Source organism: Bos indicus x Bos taurus, chromosome 3 (genome assembly GCF_003369695.1).
Source record: "Bos indicus x Bos taurus breed Angus x Brahman F1 hybrid chromosome 3, Bos_hybrid_MaternalHap_v2.0, whole genome shotgun sequence".
NCBI classification, from domain to species: Eukaryota; Metazoa; Chordata; class Mammalia; order Artiodactyla; family Bovidae; genus Bos; species Bos indicus x Bos taurus.
The window spans coordinates 48,612,234-48,630,926 of NC_040078.1; the positions used below are offsets into that span (position 1 = coordinate 48,612,234).

The 18,693-nt window shown below is 42.4% G+C and overlaps 1 protein-coding gene across 1 annotated transcript in view; it reads left to right on the forward strand.

Moving 5' to 3' along the window:
• Positions 1-18,693, forward strand: part of ALG14 (ALG14, UDP-N-acetylglucosaminyltransferase subunit) — a 98,441-nt gene that overhangs the window by 19,047 nt on the left and 60,701 nt on the right. The window contains exon 3 of the mRNA XM_027536443.1: positions 17,796-17,927. Coding sequence (XP_027392244.1) covers positions 17,796-17,927 — 132 coding nt within the window. The remainder of the gene's footprint in view (positions 1-17,795; positions 17,928-18,693) is intronic.

An 18,693-nucleotide genomic window follows, 5' to 3' on the forward strand; every position in this document is an offset into this window, starting at 1 on the left:
TGGCTAGTCTATAAATCACACCCTGTACATTGCTGTCAGCTTTTCTGTTCTTTTAACTCTGTACCTACTTTTCCATGTTGGTACTTGTAGGTCTACCTTATAATGCTTAGATATGTAGTATTGTTGTGCCTTTTCCCTATTGTTGTTTTCAGTTTTTCATAGAATACTGTAGTAAACAATTTTGAATTTGTTATATATAGTCTGCAAGTATTCTTATAACTTTCTAGATTTTCTGCAAATGTGAGTGTGACTTTGATTAGAAAAAAATGAAAAACCAAAAGCGCAAATTAAGTACCTTGCTGACATGGAAGGGCGTGTCACCCCTTTGGCACTGTAGCATTCTGCTAGAATGTTGATTGAATTCTTGATTTGATGTAAATGCAGTAAATATATGAGAGTATCCTGTGGGGTAAATAAGTGAAATAGCTATCCCAAACTCTTACTGTTTTGGTCACTAAATAAAACCCTCCTGGGCCTCTCTTCATATTTTTCAATAGTTTACTGGGCCAGGTGGTACTGAATGCATGCCATGTTCAAACCCCACATATACTGCAGTTACTTTGAATTCTAGTCTTCTTATCTGCATCATATTCATATTCTTGGCTGCCTACATTTATTGTCCTTAAACAGTGCATTGAACAAATAACCTATTATTCTAACATTTTTAATGATTTCCTTAATGTGAAAAAGTGTATTTGGAGCCAAAAGCCAATCTCCGTAAGAGGCATTCTTCTCCCTAGAATCAGACCCCAAACAAGAATACCTGCCAATTCAGTTCAGTTCAGTTCAGTCGCTCAGTCGTGTGCAACTCTTTGTGACCCCGTAGACTGCAGCACGCCAGGCTTCCTTGTCCATTACCAGCTCCCAGAGCCTGCTCAGACTCACATCCATCGAGTCAGTGATGTCATCCAACCATCTCATGCTCTGTCATGCCCTTCTTCTCCTGCCTTCAATCTTTCCCAGCATCAGGGTCTTTTCCAATGAGTCAGTTCTTCGCATCAGGTGGCCAGTGTATTTCAGTTTCAACTTCAGCGTCAGTCCTTCCAATGAATATTCAGGACTGATTTCCTTTAGGATTCTGGTTGGATCTCCTTGCAGTCCAAGGGACTCTCAGGAGTCTTCTCCAACACCACAGTTCAAAAGCATCAATCAAAAGCTCAGCTTTCTTTATAGTCCAACTCTCACATCCATACATGACTACTGGAAAAACCATAGCCTTGACTAGACGGACCTTTGACAAAGTAATGTCTCTGCTTTTTAATATTCTGTCTAGATCGGTCATAACTTTCCTTCCAGGGAGTAAGCATCTTTTAATTTCATGGCTGCAATCACCATCTGCAGTGAGTTTGGAGCCCCCAAAAATAAAATCAACCACTGTTTCCCCATCCATTCCCCATGAAGTGATGGGACTGGATGCCATGATCTTAGTTTTCTGAATGTTGAGCCTTAAGCCAACTTTTTACTCTCCTCTTTCGGTTTCATCAAGAGGCTCTTTAGTTCTTCACTTTCTGCCATAAGGGTGGTGTCATCTGTGTATCTGAGGTTATTGATATTTCTCCCGGCAATCTTGATTCCAGCTTGTGCTTCATCCAGCCCAGCATTTCTTTCCCCAATTTATGATGCAGTATCAGTCAGAATTCTAGAGTTTTTCAAGTTTTTTTTAATTCAGTATTAAATATTTGTTTTCTACTTGCCAGGCATTGTAATAGGCAGTTGGGATACATCAGTGAAAAAACAGGCCAGAAATATTCCTGCAATCTACTCGAGCTGGATCAGAAAGGCAGTAATACTAGACAGAGTGAATAAGAAAACCATACAGCTTATTAGTAGGCAATCAGTGCTGGGGGGTGATTGCCCAAGAGCCAGGGGTTGGGGTGGGGGATTGAGAATTCTGACAAGGAGGAAAAATTTGCAATTCTGATCAGGATCTTCAAGAAAATGGGAGCACCTGGGAGAAGGCATTTCAGGCAGAGGGTGTGGTCTGGAAAAACTGCCTAATGGATGTTGGGGGAATGGCTGAGGGTCAGAGTGAATGGAGGGAGGGATACCAGAGAAGAGACGGAAGGGTAGGTTGGGGCCAAATGGTGTGGGGCCTTGTAGGCCCGTGTGAGGACTTCCTGTCTTGCTCTGAGGAAAATAGGGAGCTGTTGGAAGGTTTTGCCCCAGAGAGTGACGTGGCCTGACTGCTATTTTAAACAAATCACTCTGGTTGCTGTGTTGCCCGTAGACTGTAAGGGACAGGATGAAACCAAGGAGGGTAGTTAGGTAGTTGAAGCAATCCAAGCAAGAGAGAGTGTGGCTTGTATTACTAGGGATAGGAACAGGGGGAAATGGTTAGAATTTGGATTTTTTTTTTTTCCTGAAAGTAGAGTAATAGAATTTTCCTGACAGATTGGATATGAGTTGAGGAGAAAAGAGAAATCAAGCAGAAGTTCGGAGATTCTATCAGTGGCCCTGGGAAGTCTTATCAGTGGAGCATCCTCATCTCCAAGTGTCTTTATAAATAATATTTTGTACCACCCAAATGAGTCAACAGCCTCTATCTACACTGGCTGGAGGAACCAGGATGCAACCTGGAATTCAAAGGGGCTGCCCAGGCCCTCCCAGCACTGCTTTAAAACTATCTCCTAAGTCCTGTGCATTTGCACTCTCTCTTTCTCTTTTTTCTCTCCCCTCCCCCGCTTCCTCTCTCACCCCTCCTCTTCCAACCCAAAAAGGCCTTTCAAGCTCCAGAAATGATTCTTCGAAGTCCTTCCACGTGTTGAAGAACTTTGTAAAATACTAAGACTCTTCCTCGGCTGCTTCCTCACCCCATGTTGCTGTCATCCCTCATGCTGCCACCAGGTGGCAGCGCACTGCGGAACATTATGCTTTTGGGCCCTGCTCGACTTCTCAGTAGGGGCAAGGAACCGCTGGACTTTAGATGGATTTCTAATATATATCGCATACTAATCTGGCTTGGGGAAGATGAGGAGAGATTGTCCCCAATTCTTTTTTTAGTAGCATCATATAACCTTGCTAGGGATAATATCCTTTCTTGAGTTTGAAAAGGCTCTAACTGGCTTTCTAGCAGTCTTTCCATGTAGAGTGTGAATTTAAAGACTTTCTTCACCAAACACCTTCTTGAGGTTGCAGTATTGTTTACTTGTTTTATACGCTCTTTATTTGTGACAGGTAGAACAGCTCCCTAGAAGGCTTCCCAAAAGTAAAATCCTTGAAAATTATAAGTGGATATTAAGTAGTTTCTGTATGCAGAATGTGGACTGTGTTTTTATAAAGTAAGGAAAGGAAGTACCCTTAGTCTGAGGTTTTGGTGTAGTTGGACAGGCAGAGCATGAATACTGGAAACCTTAGAAATTAATTAATGATAGTGTTATTGGGCAGTGCTGCTGACTAAAAAATAATATAGCACCAGGTACCTCTGGAGTATGGAGTATAGGGTAGGGTGGGAAAGAAGCCTCTTGGTTGAAGTCTGCCTAACTGCCTTGTCAGTTAGGCTCCCAGCCTCTCTGCCGTTACCTGGTAGAAAACCCAAGGTTTATCCACCGGAAAGGTTAAATAAAGAAATTTTGGCTTTGGAAACAACAAACCAAATTGCAGATGGGTTAAGACATTGCCCTAAAAACTGAGAGCTTAAGGAATGTGTATAACTACCCCTGTTCCCCCCATGCATACCACTTAGGTCTCCTTTGCCATCAGTTCATATGTTTCCCCAGGCAGGAGATTAAACATTAACTTTGAAGAAACTGATTTGCTTTGGAGATTAGAGCTATGTATTCCAACACTTGGGATTTTCCCCCAGTGAAGTGGTCAAGTCCTGTTTTTGTCCTCTACGTGACAAGTTCCACCCAGCACACAGAGCTTCTGTCTTCCTTTTAATGCCTCATTCTTCAGTAGGAACTGGGATTTCTCAGCCTTGGTACTGTTGATATTTTAGATGGGGAGGCTGTCTTCTCCCTGGGGGATGTTTAGCAGCATCCCCAGCCTTCACCACTAGAGGCCAGTAGCACCCATTCCTTCTCCACCCCTCACCCCCAGTCCCACCCCTCACCCCCAGGCTTCCGGCCAAACGTGTCTCTTATCCTTGTCGCCTGAAGGTCTCTGAGGGAGAAATCTCCCCCTCTCTCTTGAGAACTACTGCTTTGAACCAGCATCCACAGACTACCAAATATTGGAAGAAAGTCCCTAACATAAGAGAAGGCAAAACTAACCAGGAAAGGGATTTTGAGAAAAGGAATGGGAAGGGTGGAGGAGAGGGTTTTGAAGGAAAACAGTAACGTTAGAGAAATGAGAGGACATTGTATCTTTAAAAAAAGAATGAGATCTACCTTCTAAAAGCCCTCATAGAATAAGAAAGACCTTTGGCTATTAAAATTTTAATTATAGGAATTAAAAAATCAGAACATTGGAAGATCATATTCAAGAACTCTTCTGTAAATAAGAACAAAAAACAAAAACAGTAGAGAAAAGGTAAAAAAATTAAATAATTAAATTAGATGTTGGCAGTCTACTATCCAAAAAGACCAAGGACATAGGGAAGTTGTTTTTTTTTTTTTTTAAGTGAAGAGCCAAGAAAAATTCCCAGCACCCGAAGGACATGACCTTCAAACTAAAGGACTACCCCCGAGCCAGTTAAAACTGTAGTCACAGCAAGATATATCATCATACTATTTCAGAACTCGTGGTTAAAGAGAAAAATTCCAAAAACATCCAGAAAGAAAAAGGAAAGGAGTCACATTGGGGGTTCTACTGGCATTCAGAATGACAGTGGAGAAATGTCCTCAAACTGATTCCCCATAAATCCTTTCACAGAGGACGCGCTCCACCAAAACAAGGGGAATCCAAGGAAGAGGAAGCCTTTAGTCCAGGAGTCGGAGAGCAGCAAGCGGAATTCTCTGGATGGCAGGGAAGGAGTTCCGTGCGAAGACAGCCGTGTTCAGCAGGCCCAGAGAGAGAAAAGACCATGCTAGCAGGTCCAGAGAGATTTGCGTGTGAAGGAGGGACAGCTCTGGAGCTAGAGTGTTGGGGGCGGGGGCGGGAATGGTAGCTTCTCGGGAAGGGTAGGGGGACGCGAAGAGTGAACCTGGGGAAAAGTAAGGAAGGCGGGGAGTTCAGCACTCGAAGGAGCAAATGGAGGAATCACGACAGCTGCTGAAAGCAGTCGGTTAAATTTACAAGGCAAGAAATTATTTCAGATTTAGAAACCCAAGACCGTCTTAGCATGTTTCCAGTTGCAGAAAAGATTTAAGTTAGCTGGTATTAAGATTGTACAAAGTGGGTAGAGGAATCATCTTAGCGTTACCAATAATGGTTGATTTTCAGTTTTGTTTGAACATTTTCTGTGTTTTCTAAAGTTATAATTAGAAAACAAAGTGTTTTGGAGGGGTTTTTGGTTTTTTGTTTGTTTGTTTGTTTGTTTAGAAATAAAGCTGAGAAGAGAGAAAAGCCCCAGTGGAAGTAGTAATTTTCTGAATACCCACATTTCATCAGCACTAATATTTAGGGACTAGTAAAAATTTTTGGAAGCACATTACTTTTTCTGTTACTTTAATAAATAGGGATCTCTTGGTATCATCTTTTAGCCTGTCTGTATGATTCAGTGACAGTTTCCTGATTGTAGGACTCATCTACCAGAACTTCTGAAATTAGCATGATGTGCTTGCATTTAACAACACCTGCTGTTTTCCACAAGGTGGGGTGCTGACTTCACACAGTGAACTGAGGCTGTGTTTAACTGCTGAGACTTCTAAATCTAATGCTAATGCACTTGGTATCTCTCTTACATAATTCCCAGGCAATCCTAGAAGAAGTAAGTTTGTGAACTGTGTAAAAGCAGTTACAGGGTTTTGTTACAGTTCATGGTTTAACGTATTTACCTTTTTAGAGTGTGACCAGTGTATACATGCACTTTAACTCTTTATAGTGGACCTTAACTACATTCAATTATAGGTGAAGGTAAAAAATATCTCTAATTTGGAAGAGGATCATTCTAGATGCCTGAAATACCTTAAATAGAAAGTATCTAAAGTGTATTGCACTTAGAGATCCTGCCGTGGCTCTTTCAGTGAATAAATGATTATTTCTAAAACAGTACATCAGATAGATGTATAATATATGGTTCTCAAGTATTTTAAGTAGCTTAAACTCCTTCCCAAATCTTAATTGTCACATCCTCCATCTCTTCAACAAAGGCACATTAAACTTTCTTTGAATCAGATTCTGAATTGATGTTATTAAAGTAACTGTAAATAGTATATTGCAGTTATTTCAACCTTCAGGTAATTTAACTTCTTCCCCGTGCCAGTGAAATTTGTATGGGCTTCTGACAACATGCAGAGCTGGTAACATTTTACAGTATGATGCTGTTGTTTCTCCATTTTAAAGCAAATTAAAGACATTATAATAACCAGTGTTTGAATTTAAATATTTACATAAATAGCATACTTTAAAAATTCATGGGCCCAAGTATACAGTAATTTTTGTTGTTGTTGACACAAAATCAGGATGTGGCCTGTTTCCTTTTATCCTTCCTTTTGCATAGATGGAGATCCTTTGGTCCCTTTTAGCCTTTAAGCTCCAGGAAATAATTCTGGAGCCAGTAGTCACAATCCTGCCAGGGACAACATAGTTCTAAGCCCTGCAAGTAGTGAGGCTGACCAGTGGTGGTTTCAATCACCAATTGACCAAAGAGCTGAGCGCTAGAAGAAGGCAGAAGTGGAAGAGGGGGTACAGGGGTGTTCACTCATCCTTCAAGGATGTGAGAGGCGCCTGAGTCATGGCAGAAAGTGACGACCCACGAAGTGACCTATGACAAAGGAGCTCTGGGTTCCAAGCTGGGTCCTGCTGATGACCAACCACCTTATCACCTCGGGTAACTTAGTCTCTCTGGACGTCAGCCTCTCACTGTGAATGAAGCCAGGAGGCCTGGATGAGACCAGGGATCCTCAACAAGCATCTGTGATCCCACCATTGGCTGTCAGGTCTGACTTGTCTGAGACAAATGAGGCCTCTGCTCCAAGCCAGGTTACCCTGAGACCTGTCAGCGCCTGCCTAGAATCTAGATTTCCCAACACTGCCTTTTCCTAGATTCCCAGTTGTCTTACTCTGTCTACCACCCTGCCAAGTCAGTCCATTGCCCATGTTCCTGTACAAATCCTTTCTGTCCCATTTCAACCTGAAAATTACCTGTATGTATTCTCTAACAAGTGGTGCTAGTGGTAAAGAACCTGCCTGCTAATGCAGGAAACATAAGAGATGTGAGTTCGATCCCAGGGTTGGGACAATCCCCTGGAGGGGGGCGTGGCTGCACACTCCAGTATTCTTGCCTGGAGAATCCCATGGACAGAGAAGCCTGGCGGGCTACACTCTGTAGGGTCGCAAAGAGTCGGACACAACTGAAGCGTCTTAGCACACGCATTCTCTAACACTGATATATTTTGTACTTAGAGTGTTTTTCTGACTCAAAATTATGCTCAAAATCAAACCACAATGATATGCTCTCAGTGTGTTTCCCCTTTTACCATCACTCCCCTAGAAACCTGAGAGTCACCCTAAGCTCCCCATCCTCCTTAAATCCCTGATCCCCGCCTCTTGCCCTCTCCAGTCCTTCGCCTTAGTGTTATGAGCATCCGTTAGGCCTTCAGCATCATCCTCCTGGTATATTTGTTTCTCCCAAATGCTTTCCCTTCTCTGGTTGAGACCCCTCAGCAGGGCCCCTCTATCCACTCTCTTCATACGCTCCTTTTTAGCATCTTCAGTATCTCCTCTTTGCCTTTAGATTTGAGCACATACTCTTTAGCATGGCTTTGGGGGCCCTACTTCTCAAGCTCCATTTGCTGCTGCTCTCTGCTCTTTACATGCCAAAATCTAGTTCCCCAGGTATTCCATGCCACTCCATGCCTCCCTGCTGCGAACATGCCAGAAGAACCTCTTTCCCCCTCTGCTAGACCTGGTAAATCTCATATTCTTCCAAGTTAGATAAAACAGCTCTTCCATAAAGCTTAACTTAGTTTATCAAAGTATTAATTCATCATTTCTTACTTGGTGCTAACATTATTTTTAATAATTATGTCTCTTATTGTATCAGTCTCTCTGATTGCAATTATTAGTTGTCCTGTGTCACTCTACCAAATGGCAGTGAGTTCCTTATAAATATTTTACTTACCCTTGTGCTCCCAGCCTGGTTCTGTCACCTAGTAGGTGCTCTTGGGAGTTTATCTGAGCTTACAATGAAGAGTCCAGCTCTGATAGCCAGTGTTGTAAATGACTGCTTCATCTATGATTTGAATATATTTTCCTTTTTAAGCAGAGGCAAACAGTCTTTAAATTCATACCATTTTAAAGCTAAAAGGAAGTGTTTCAGCTGCAAGTGCCCTAAAACCAAACTCAAAACTGGCTCAAACAATAAAGAGAATGTGTTGACTTACGACATGGGAAAAATTCAGTCTTGTTTCTGGCAAGACTTGGTCCAGCTGCCCAGGGAGATCACCAAGGATAGCAGCATGTCTCTGCTCCATCTTCCACAGAGTCATCGCCATTGGGCCCCCCAGTGCTGCCTCCAGCAGCCCCCAGCTCTCCCCACAGGGGAGCAAAGAGCATTAGCACCTCCTGGCTTCATGTCTTTGCCCTAACTGTCTAAGGAAGAAGAAGGTCTCTTATAGCATGTAGGAGAGGGAGAGATAAAGCATCTTTTCCCCAAAAATCCAAGCTAACATCTGCTGCCTAATGATCTCCAACATGGGATCTCATGTTCCCATCTTTCAGCTAATCATCACAGCCAGAGGTGAGTGTTGTTCCCTGGTGCTGAAGCTGTTCCAGGTCTACTCTTGGAGCTACAGGTTGGGAGCTAAGGAGACGGGCTAAAATCCTACCAAAAGCATCTGACTGCGAATGTGAGCAAGAGTGAGTTACCCAAAGGAAAAATCAGATTATTGCTGGAAAAGGACAACTAATGTTCATTATGAAGGACTTTAGAAATCTTTTGGGCCAGACTCCCATAATTGTTTCAAGAACAAACTTCTTTTTTATTTCCCTGAAGCCTGAGACCTCCACATAAGAAAAGAACTTCTCAAGGTAAAGTGAGGAATGCCTGCAAGTCGTGAGGCAGGGCTATAACAGCAACCTTGTCTTCTTTGATGAGTCAAGCTTGAGAACGAGTTGTGGGATCCTGATGGCTGGTTAAGGATTCCCTGATCTCAGCCAGGCCTCCTTGCTTTCCAGTGAGAGATCTGAGGTCCAGAGAGGCTAAGTCATCCGGGTTTCAGAGCTGATTATCTGAGCGGAACCTGGCTTGGAACCCACAGCTCATTCATCCTAAGTCACTTCACGGTGCATTGTCATCATCTACCGTGAAGTGAGCAGCTACCAAGTTCTGGAAGGACATGCCTATAAAACCTTTTGTGTTTTTTAGTAAATTATGGTCATCTTGATTTCAGAATCGTTGGGTGAGTCATCCAACATACTTTTACTGTATATTATACTTTTCATTATTAAAAAGAGCAGTTATGAAAGAAAGCTGAAACCATTTTTGGTTGAATAGAATTTTACCATTTTCATTTTGTCTTGTTTCCAAGATTCTGCACTAGCATGGCATTCACTAAATAATAAATGTATTGTTATTTCAGTGTGTGGTAGCAGCGAAGAATGACTTCATAGACCACTTGACCTGCTCTGTTGTGGTTTATGATGCCATCTGGATTCCTTGGTGGAATTATTTCCATCTAAATCACTATAAACTCCTATTTAGCTTGTCACAAATCTAAAGCCAGATATGTCTGTGGTTTTTAGTAGTGATGTAATTCTGAAAGACACTTTGAAAGTTACAAGTTGTCGTATGCCCTTAGCGTTTCACTTAGTGTTCCATATAATTCCAGACAAACTAGAAGCTTAAAAAAAAATCTATTACTCTTTTTTTTTTTTTTTAACTCTTAAACATTCCGCCTTTGCTGTGGATTTGGTTATACATCAATCGAGTATGTGTGGGGAACACTGGGAGGCTCTGTGGGCTACACAGTAATGTAAGCCTGGTCCCTGCTACTTCTTAATGAGAAAGCTTACATAGATAGATGAAAAGGATGTCTCTATATGGTGAAGAGAGAATTATGGAGAGTGTCTCTTTGTCTTTGATATCACTGCCAATTGTGTGAAAAAAACTGGATCACATTGCAGGATAGACACATACTGCAGGGTGGCCATGTTGACCTACACAGAAAGAAAGGACTCAACTACAACATAGTTTCTCAGAGAAGGCAATGGCACCCCACTCCAATACTCTTGCCTGGAAAATCCCATGGACGGAGGAGCCTGGTGGGCTGCAATCCATGGGGTCGCTAAGAGTCGGGCACGACTGAATGACTTCACTTTCACTTTTCACTTTCATGCATTGGAGAAGGAAATGGCAACCCACTCCAGTGTTCTTGCCTGGAGAATCCCAGGGACTGGGGAGCCTGGTGGGCTGCCGTCTATGGGATCGCACAGAGTCGGACATGACTGAAGCGACTTAGCAGCAGCAGCAGCAGCACAACATAGTTTCTAGGAGTGTGTGACCTAGTTGGCTGCCAGGTAGGAGCAACAGCAAAACAGCAGAACCTGCCAACAGGGCCTCGGGGTCTAATATTCAACAGAAAAGTCTGAAGATTTCTAAGGCCCTGCGTTTTTGTTCTGAATTTTCCCCGGAAAGGCTTGGGGGCAGAGGAGGGAGTCATTGGTAACAGCGGTAGGTGGGGGAGGGGAGCCAAACCTACAGTGCAGAGCGGAGCACAAAGTGCAGAGAGGAGAGAGGAGGCCAGGAGAGCAGCTGCCATAGAGATGCAGCACACTCTGGGGGTGGCAGGCTGACGACACATGGGGCAGGCGGGTTGCCAAACAGAGAAAGAAGAGAAAATGGGTCAGGATGGGTAGCTGGCTGTCTTAGAAACGACAGGAGGCGGGGAAGCACAGCTCCAGGGGCAGCTGATTCAACTAGCTGTGTCAGGGAGTCCGGCTTCTCAGCAGGAAGGCTTAGGGACTCAAGGCCAGGGTTCCAGTCCTGGCTCTACCACTTGCTGGCTCTGTCCCCCTGGGAAATTTGACTCCTCATCTGTGAAATGAGGAGATGGGATTAATTGGTGCTTTATGTTCCTGAGATGGTATGAGATAAAGAATCATTATCCTCCCCAGCAGAGACCACAGGTTGGGACTTCTAGAAATGGTAATGACACTCATTTATCTACTCAGTGGTGAAGAGCACGTGTGACTCATGAAACACCATGCTGCGTGCCAGCCTCACGAAATCCTGTCCTTCACTGGAGCTCTCGCTCTGGAGAGAGAGGCAGGGAGCAGTCAAGCCACCACAAACAAGTTAATTTGCATTACCAAGAACAGCTGTGAAGATAGTAAAAGAAGACAGTGTGGTCAGGGAGGGGCTGATGGAGGAGAAGTGAATCCTCTGAGGAGAGAACATTCAAGAGAGACCTGATTTGCAGGAAGGAGCTTACTAGGAGAAAGTCCCGGGGCAAGGCAGACCGCTCAGAAGAAGCAGAAAAGGCCCTCAGGAAGGAATGAGTCCGGCACATTCAAACAGCAGAAAGGAGACCAGTGTGGTTAGGGTGAGCAGGGGGCGGTTGGGGAGATAAGCCAGCCCCAGACTACATGGGACCTTGGAGGCAGTGGTAAGAAAGTTGGATCTCATCCAAAGAGTAGCGGTAAGCCTTTGGAGGGTTTTAAGCAGGAGAATGAAAGGAAAGATCTGCTGTACATTATGAAAAGATCGCTCTGGAGATTCTGTGAAGGATGAAATGAAGGCAAGCAAGAGGAGAAGCGGAGATGAATTAAGAGGGAATTGTAATAGTGAGAGGTGGTGATGGCTTGGACCATGAAAGTGGCAAGAATGTAGGGAAGAAGTGGGTAGATAGGAATGTGTGTAGAGGTTTGGGAAGAAGGAAGCAGGGGGACAGTCCCCCCCACCAGCCCTCGTCTCTGCTAGTGCCAACATAGATCTTCATGTCTATTCAGGAAATCTGTTTATGATAGAGTCTTCTCTTCATTTGTCAATTTTTGGTTTGGTAGTGCAGGAGTATCCTGTTTTGGTAGCAAATATAATAGTTGAGTTTCAAGTTGTTATAGAAAAGCCTAGTAAATAGAGGAACACCAAAACAAGTATATATTTCTTGCCCTAGTAGAATGGATTGAGGGTCGCCGGTTTAGCAGTCCACAGTGTTTCTCAAAGGAAGAACTGTGCCTGGGTCTCTGTAAGAATCCAGGAAAAAGCTGACCCTGCTTGGGTCATGTGGCCACTCCCAAATCAAATGTTAGATTTGGAGATGTGGCTCAGTGGGTAAAATGATGGGTGAAGCATGCTTTGTGTCCTGCATCCCATTAATAAGACATAAAAAAAGGGTCGGGACAGTTTCTTCAAGGCAAAGGTACAGACTAACAAAAACAGTATGTCTATAAAGATGCCTTCACTTGAATTGCTCCAGATGCCACAACTCCTCAGAATGCCTGGTCATAGCCAAGCCTAAATTGTAGCTCTCTGAAATTGTTTCATTCCTTTGTCTTCAAAGGAACTTTTGTGAAGACCAAAATATAAGCATTCTGTCAATCAGTTTTCCTCATTTACTTCTTTATATGTTTGATTATCTTCTGAAACTCAATAAAGTAATAAAAACTCTCTTAAGATTTTGTCCTGGCCTGGTTCTCAGTATTTCTTCTAGGCGACATGGGACATCAGACACCCCAGCACCAACTTCTGTGTATCAGGCATGGATAACTTGAGGGCTCCGTCCATATCAGGATGGCCTTAGGCTTCCATCCACTTGACTGTCTGCCTGCACATAGGTTAATACAGACCCAGTGGGCATAGAATTTTTCAAACACTTTAAGATACACAGTGGGAGGCTCTCTAACCTCACTCCCTTTCCCTTTGTGCTCATACCTCAGGCATGGACCTGTTTTCTGGGGAGAGGATCCACAAGGGCTAAGAAGTTCCTTGAGGCCCTTGTGAATGGTCGGTTTCACAGAGAGAAGTCTAGGCTGTGTACCCAGGTCTCGTTAATTTGTCGTTGGTTCCTTCTCATCTCCCTTAGGGTTTCATGCCTCTTGACACTGGCTGTTTGTGAACTCTCAACCCAGAGCTGTGCTTGGGCATTTTCCCTCTAGCCCCAGGAATTCCCATTTATTGAGTAGATTGTACAAATAAGGCCCATGGAAGCACTCTGAAATTACCTGCTTTGTGTCATTTCTTCATTCCTAGTCTAAATACATCTCAGCTAAGTGACAGGAAGCTTGAATTATTTTCTATTAATATCCAATAATGTACGAATCACTTATTCAGTAAATATGCATTGCTCAAATACTCAAAAGCACTGAGATTGCAGTGATTCAGGTTCCTGGCCTCTTCAGGTAAGTTATATTCTAGTGGACCAAACAGACAGACATGTGGAGGAAACATATAATATGCCAGGAGAGTAAGTAGGGTAACTTTAAAACAAAAAGCAAGCCTGGTGTTTGGAGGAGAAAGGAGTGTGTGTACAGGCAAGAGGAGCAGGGTTATGTAGAAAGATGAGTCGGAAAAGGTGCCTCTGAGAACTGATCTGATGGAGTTGGGTGGGAAGAGACTTGGATTTGGAGAGAAATCTCTATTTTGGTAGGATTGCCAGTTACCTGACAATTTAGATGGCATTTGGAGGTACCGGCCTCTCTGGTGTGAAGCCATAAGCCAGAAAGTGGCACCATATGTAACCACCACCACTCACCCTGGCCCCATCCCCTGCTAGTAACCGTCATGGTTCTGACCCCTTGCCTAGCTCAGTCCTTACTACCCACCTTTCTCCACACTGGTCACCACCTCTCTGTTGCCCTGTTTATCGCACTGGTAGAACTTCCAGGCTGGCTTTCTTCACAGCTACCACTTAAGCTCTCGTCCTTGATGGTAATGTAGATGCTTGCATCACATTGCCTTGGACTATTCTGAATAAATTTTCTTTCCTATCTCTAGGATGAACCTACCTACTCATTGCCCACCCTATGGGTAACAATAGACTCTATCATTGAAACTGAGACACTTCTGAGAGCAGAAGGAAGTATTATTAATAATTATGCTGGGACTACACGTATAAACTGGGACCACCTGTGCAAACTGGATGATTGGTCACTGTGTGCATGTGGTGATGGGCCCAGGTATCTCCAGCCCACGAGTGGAACCAGGACCCCCCTCCCCAGCCTGGCATCTCATCCGAAGAATGAGGTTGGGCTCCTTATGTGGCTCATCCAGAAGTCAAATATAGGTCACCCCTCTTCAGGCACTACCTTGTTTTTTCACCCTCAGGCCTGTCTTTCTAGTTCCCGTCAAGGAGGCTCCAGAACACGCTTCCACTAGTTTCCCTTCTGCTGGGAATGGACTGAAGATTTCCAGAACCTGTTTTCTCAGCTTCTTCAAGCTGCCACCCGGGATGAGATGTAGGCTCTTCTCCCTTGTCCAGGTCTCAGAGAGCTGTCTCCAGACCCTTGCATAGGCCCTAGAAGGCCTGTGTTTTTGCCTCTCTGGGGTCTGGAAGGAGTCAGAGGAGTGGACTTTCAAGCCAGAGTCAAACCAATCTCCCTTCCAACCCCTCAGGATGCTAAAAATACCCCCCAAAATATTGTTCATTGTTCTTTACATAGCTATAAGCAAAGAAGATGCAGTTGTGCATGTGTGTATATATATATTAATAATAGAGTGAAATAATGCTATTTGCAGCAACATGGACGGACCTAGAGACTGTCATACTAAGTGAAGTAAGAAAGAGAAACACAAATACCATGAATATCACATATTTGGAATCTAAAATATGACAAATAGAGCTTATCTACGAAACATTCACAGATATAGAAAACAAACTTGTGGCTGCCGAGGTGGGAATGGCAGAGGGATGAAGTGAGAGTTTGGGACTAGCAAATGCAAACTGTTGCATATAGAATGGATAAATGGTAAGATCCTACTATATAGCACAGGGAACTACGCACTCAATATCCTGTGATAAACCATAATGGAAAAGAATATGAAAAAGAATATATATATATGTATAACACAGTCTCTTTGCTATACAGCAGAAATTAATACAACATTGTAAATCATCTAAACTTCAATAAAATAAAAAAAATTAAGTTATATTGTTCACAGCTTTAAAAGATTCAAGGGGCATAGTAAATACCCACGCTTTTTGAATAAAATATTGTAGATACTAAAGTCAGGCCTCAAATTTTGGAAGTAACACAAAAAAAAAACCTTTATAATAAGACTCAACTGAGTTATTTTTACTGTAATAATAATGACATCTTACTGGGTTCAGATGTATTGTCTAGTACAGGTCCACAGTCCCTATTCTGAAATCTTAGAAAGCTTGGAAAAACAAGGAAGAAAAAAAGTTCCAAGTTTGTCACAAGTTTATCTAATAGCAAAACCTGGGTTGAATTGGCGTGAAGCATATTGTCTCATCTCACTTAGTGTGAATATTCCTATTTTGCTGCAGAAATATTAATATTTGAAGAAGCTTGGAGAAGTTTCGGTTACTTCTCCAAACTTTAAAGGTGGGTATTGTGTAATATGTGGTATATGTACTATAATACCTGTTCACAACACTTCTGACCCAAAGGTTTCTGATGGGGGATTTTGTCTCTGCAGTGCTGAAATCTAGGCCCATGTGCCCACAGTGCAGAGAGCCAAATTCCGGCAGCCAGAGTCTGCAGCAAAGTAAGGGTTTACTGCCAGGCACCAAGTAAGGGAGTGGGAGACAAGCCTCAGATCCATTCCCACTTTTTCTTCAAGTTAGGGATTTCTTTTTTTTTTTAAGGGTAAGAACAAAGACTGATATTAATTGGCTTGTGACATTTCTTAATCATAGTTTTGGGACTCAGGATGTTCTGTTTTGTGAGTCTCAGACCAGGGGGTCCATGGCTCGGGGGTCTGTTAGCTCATCTTGTCCTGGAGAAACAAGCTGGGTTTGTATGTTAACGATGAAAACACATACTAGTGATTTTAGTACATTAGCAATGAGTATTGGCAATATATATTTTAGTCATCGGACACTGGTAGGATTAGTGCTCAGTTAGCATAGGATTGAGGTCAGAGGGGACAATAAAGGGAATAAAGATTTGCATAGAGAGATAGTCATAAACTCAGTAAGGGAACTCAGTTTTAGGGGAATTCAGTTTCAGCTAACAGGACTATTTTACCCATTACATGTTTTCAATGAATAATCTCCACAAATTAGGCAAACACAACCTCCAACAAGATTCCTTACAAGTTTGCCCCCTTTTGGATTCTGCTCCTTGTATGGTCTATAGTTTGGGAACTCTTTGTATTATTTTCTCATTGAACATTTACTACCTTAATCCTTTGGAAGAAAACAAACACACTGAAATAGTAAATGATTAATAAGTAAATAATAATAGTGAATAACATATTGAGCCCAGAGCTTTTGTTCTTCTCTGGTGTAGCATGGAAGGAAAAGGGAATATCCTTTATCATCATATGTAAAAGAGAGTGGTCACATGTGTCCCCCATTTTCACTTTATGCTGAATTCTAGGAACTACATAGATGCCCTCCTGGAGGATAGCATAAACCTTCACACATGAGTTCATGCTTTATGAGTCTCAGACCAGGTGGTCCGTGGCTCAGGGACCAATTTCTTCATGCAAATACTAATATTTGTATGTCTTCATGCAAATACTAATGTGTGTACCAGTGTGTATACCAACACACATAACTGTGTGATTTGTTAATACATACTGGATCATATTAAACATACTGTCCTGCAACGTGCATATTCACTTTGACAACTTATCTGGGCACATCTTCCATCTCTGTTCATATAAATCTATATCATTTGTTCTTATATATTTCATTGCATGGACTTTTCCTATCCCTTTGGAGGATATTGGACGGTTTCCAATTTCCACAAATACAGTGATAAAGTGGATAGCATATGGATAAATCTGTAGGATGTATTTCTGGAAACAGAAAGGCTGGATCAAAAATAGACAAACTTAAAATTCTTATAGATATTCCCAAACGGCCTTCCCCAAAAGTTACATCAATGTGTTTGCCAAGGGAATGTAAATGTCTGTTTCCCTATATCCTCAGTAACATTAAATATCCACAATCTCTGCCAACTCGATAGGTGAAAAATAACTCATTGCTTCCTTTTATGTTTAATTGTTAACCATCTTTTCAAATGTTTGACTGTGTTTCCTGTTTAGAATTATCTGTTCCATCTCCTTTGCCCATCTTGATACTAGGTTTCTTGTCTTATATTATTGATTTGTAATGACTCTGCATATCAGTATGTTAAGGTCTTTACATAAAACATATTTTATAGAAAATTTCCCTTAACTATTGTCAGTAGGCTTCCTTGGTGGCTCAACCATAAAGAATCCACCTGCAATGAACAAAACCCAGGTTCGATCCCTGGGTTGGAAAGATCCCCTGAAGAAGGGACTGGCTACCCACTCCAGTATTCTTGCCTGAAGAATTCCATGGACAGAGCAGCCTGACAGGCTGCAGTCCATGCGGTAGCAAAGAGCTGGACATGACTTAGCAACTAACAGTTATTGTCAATATTGACTTTAACAAGGCTGTCATATTTAGGAACTTTTTGTGATAACCCAGTGATGTGTGTTGTATAAAACACGAAAAAGGCTTAGCTTAAAAGTAATTCCAAAGAAAGTTAAAAGTAATCAAGACAGCATTTCCTGTTTGTACAAATGTTAACTGTTACTATGTTTAACTCCCGTATCGGTGGCCCAGTTGATTTGGGTTTTCCCTATTTCCTTCCAGTTTCCTGAATACTATGTTCACCGCATTCCCAGAAGCCGGGAGGTCCAGCAATCCTGGCTGTCTTCAGTGCTCACCACCTTGTACTCCATGTGGCTGTCTTTCCCCCTGACTTACCGAGTGAAGCCAGATTTGGTACGTATCTGGTGCCAAATACCAGATTTGGTATTTGGAGGGGAGCGAGGGTCACTCTCCTATGGATGCTTTGTTGGTAATAGGACAAGCTGTTTTCATAAACAGCTACCATTTATCATTGCGCTAGATACTGTACCAGGCCTTTTATTGGCGTGTGCTAAGATTTATCATTTCAATGCACTTTGCTGAAAGAGGTGAGGAATTTGTCTTCCCTCTCTGGCTATAACTTGAACCCTGAATTTGCCTTCTTCCTCCCTCTCTGTCTCATGGCAGTAAGAACTAACAGAGCACTTCTTTAACCAGTTTGTTCTCCTGTCCACCTGTGGTTCCTGAGCCAACATCATGTGCTTACTTGTCAGCTGGAAAAGAGCCAGTTTTTTATTCCTTTTCAATACTTTTCTTGTTTTGTCAAAACTCTGTTACTGATACTCTGTAATGGCCTATTTAGAAAAGAATCAAAAAAAGTGTGGATATATGTATCTTATTTACTTTGCTGAACACTTGCAGCAAACCCAGCATTGTAAATCAATTATACCCCAGTAAAAATTTTAAAAATTGGCAATCTAGTAGGCAAATAAAACTTTGTTACCAGAAATGATATACAATGGGCAGAATGTCATACACTCCCAAGTTTTTATAGGAAAGTAATACAGAATATAGAAATGCGAAAACTTTATTAGTACACCGTATTAAACCTTACCTTCCTTATCTATAACGGTCTTAAATTCTCTGTGGATGAAGTTCTGTTACTAAATTCTAAATGCAC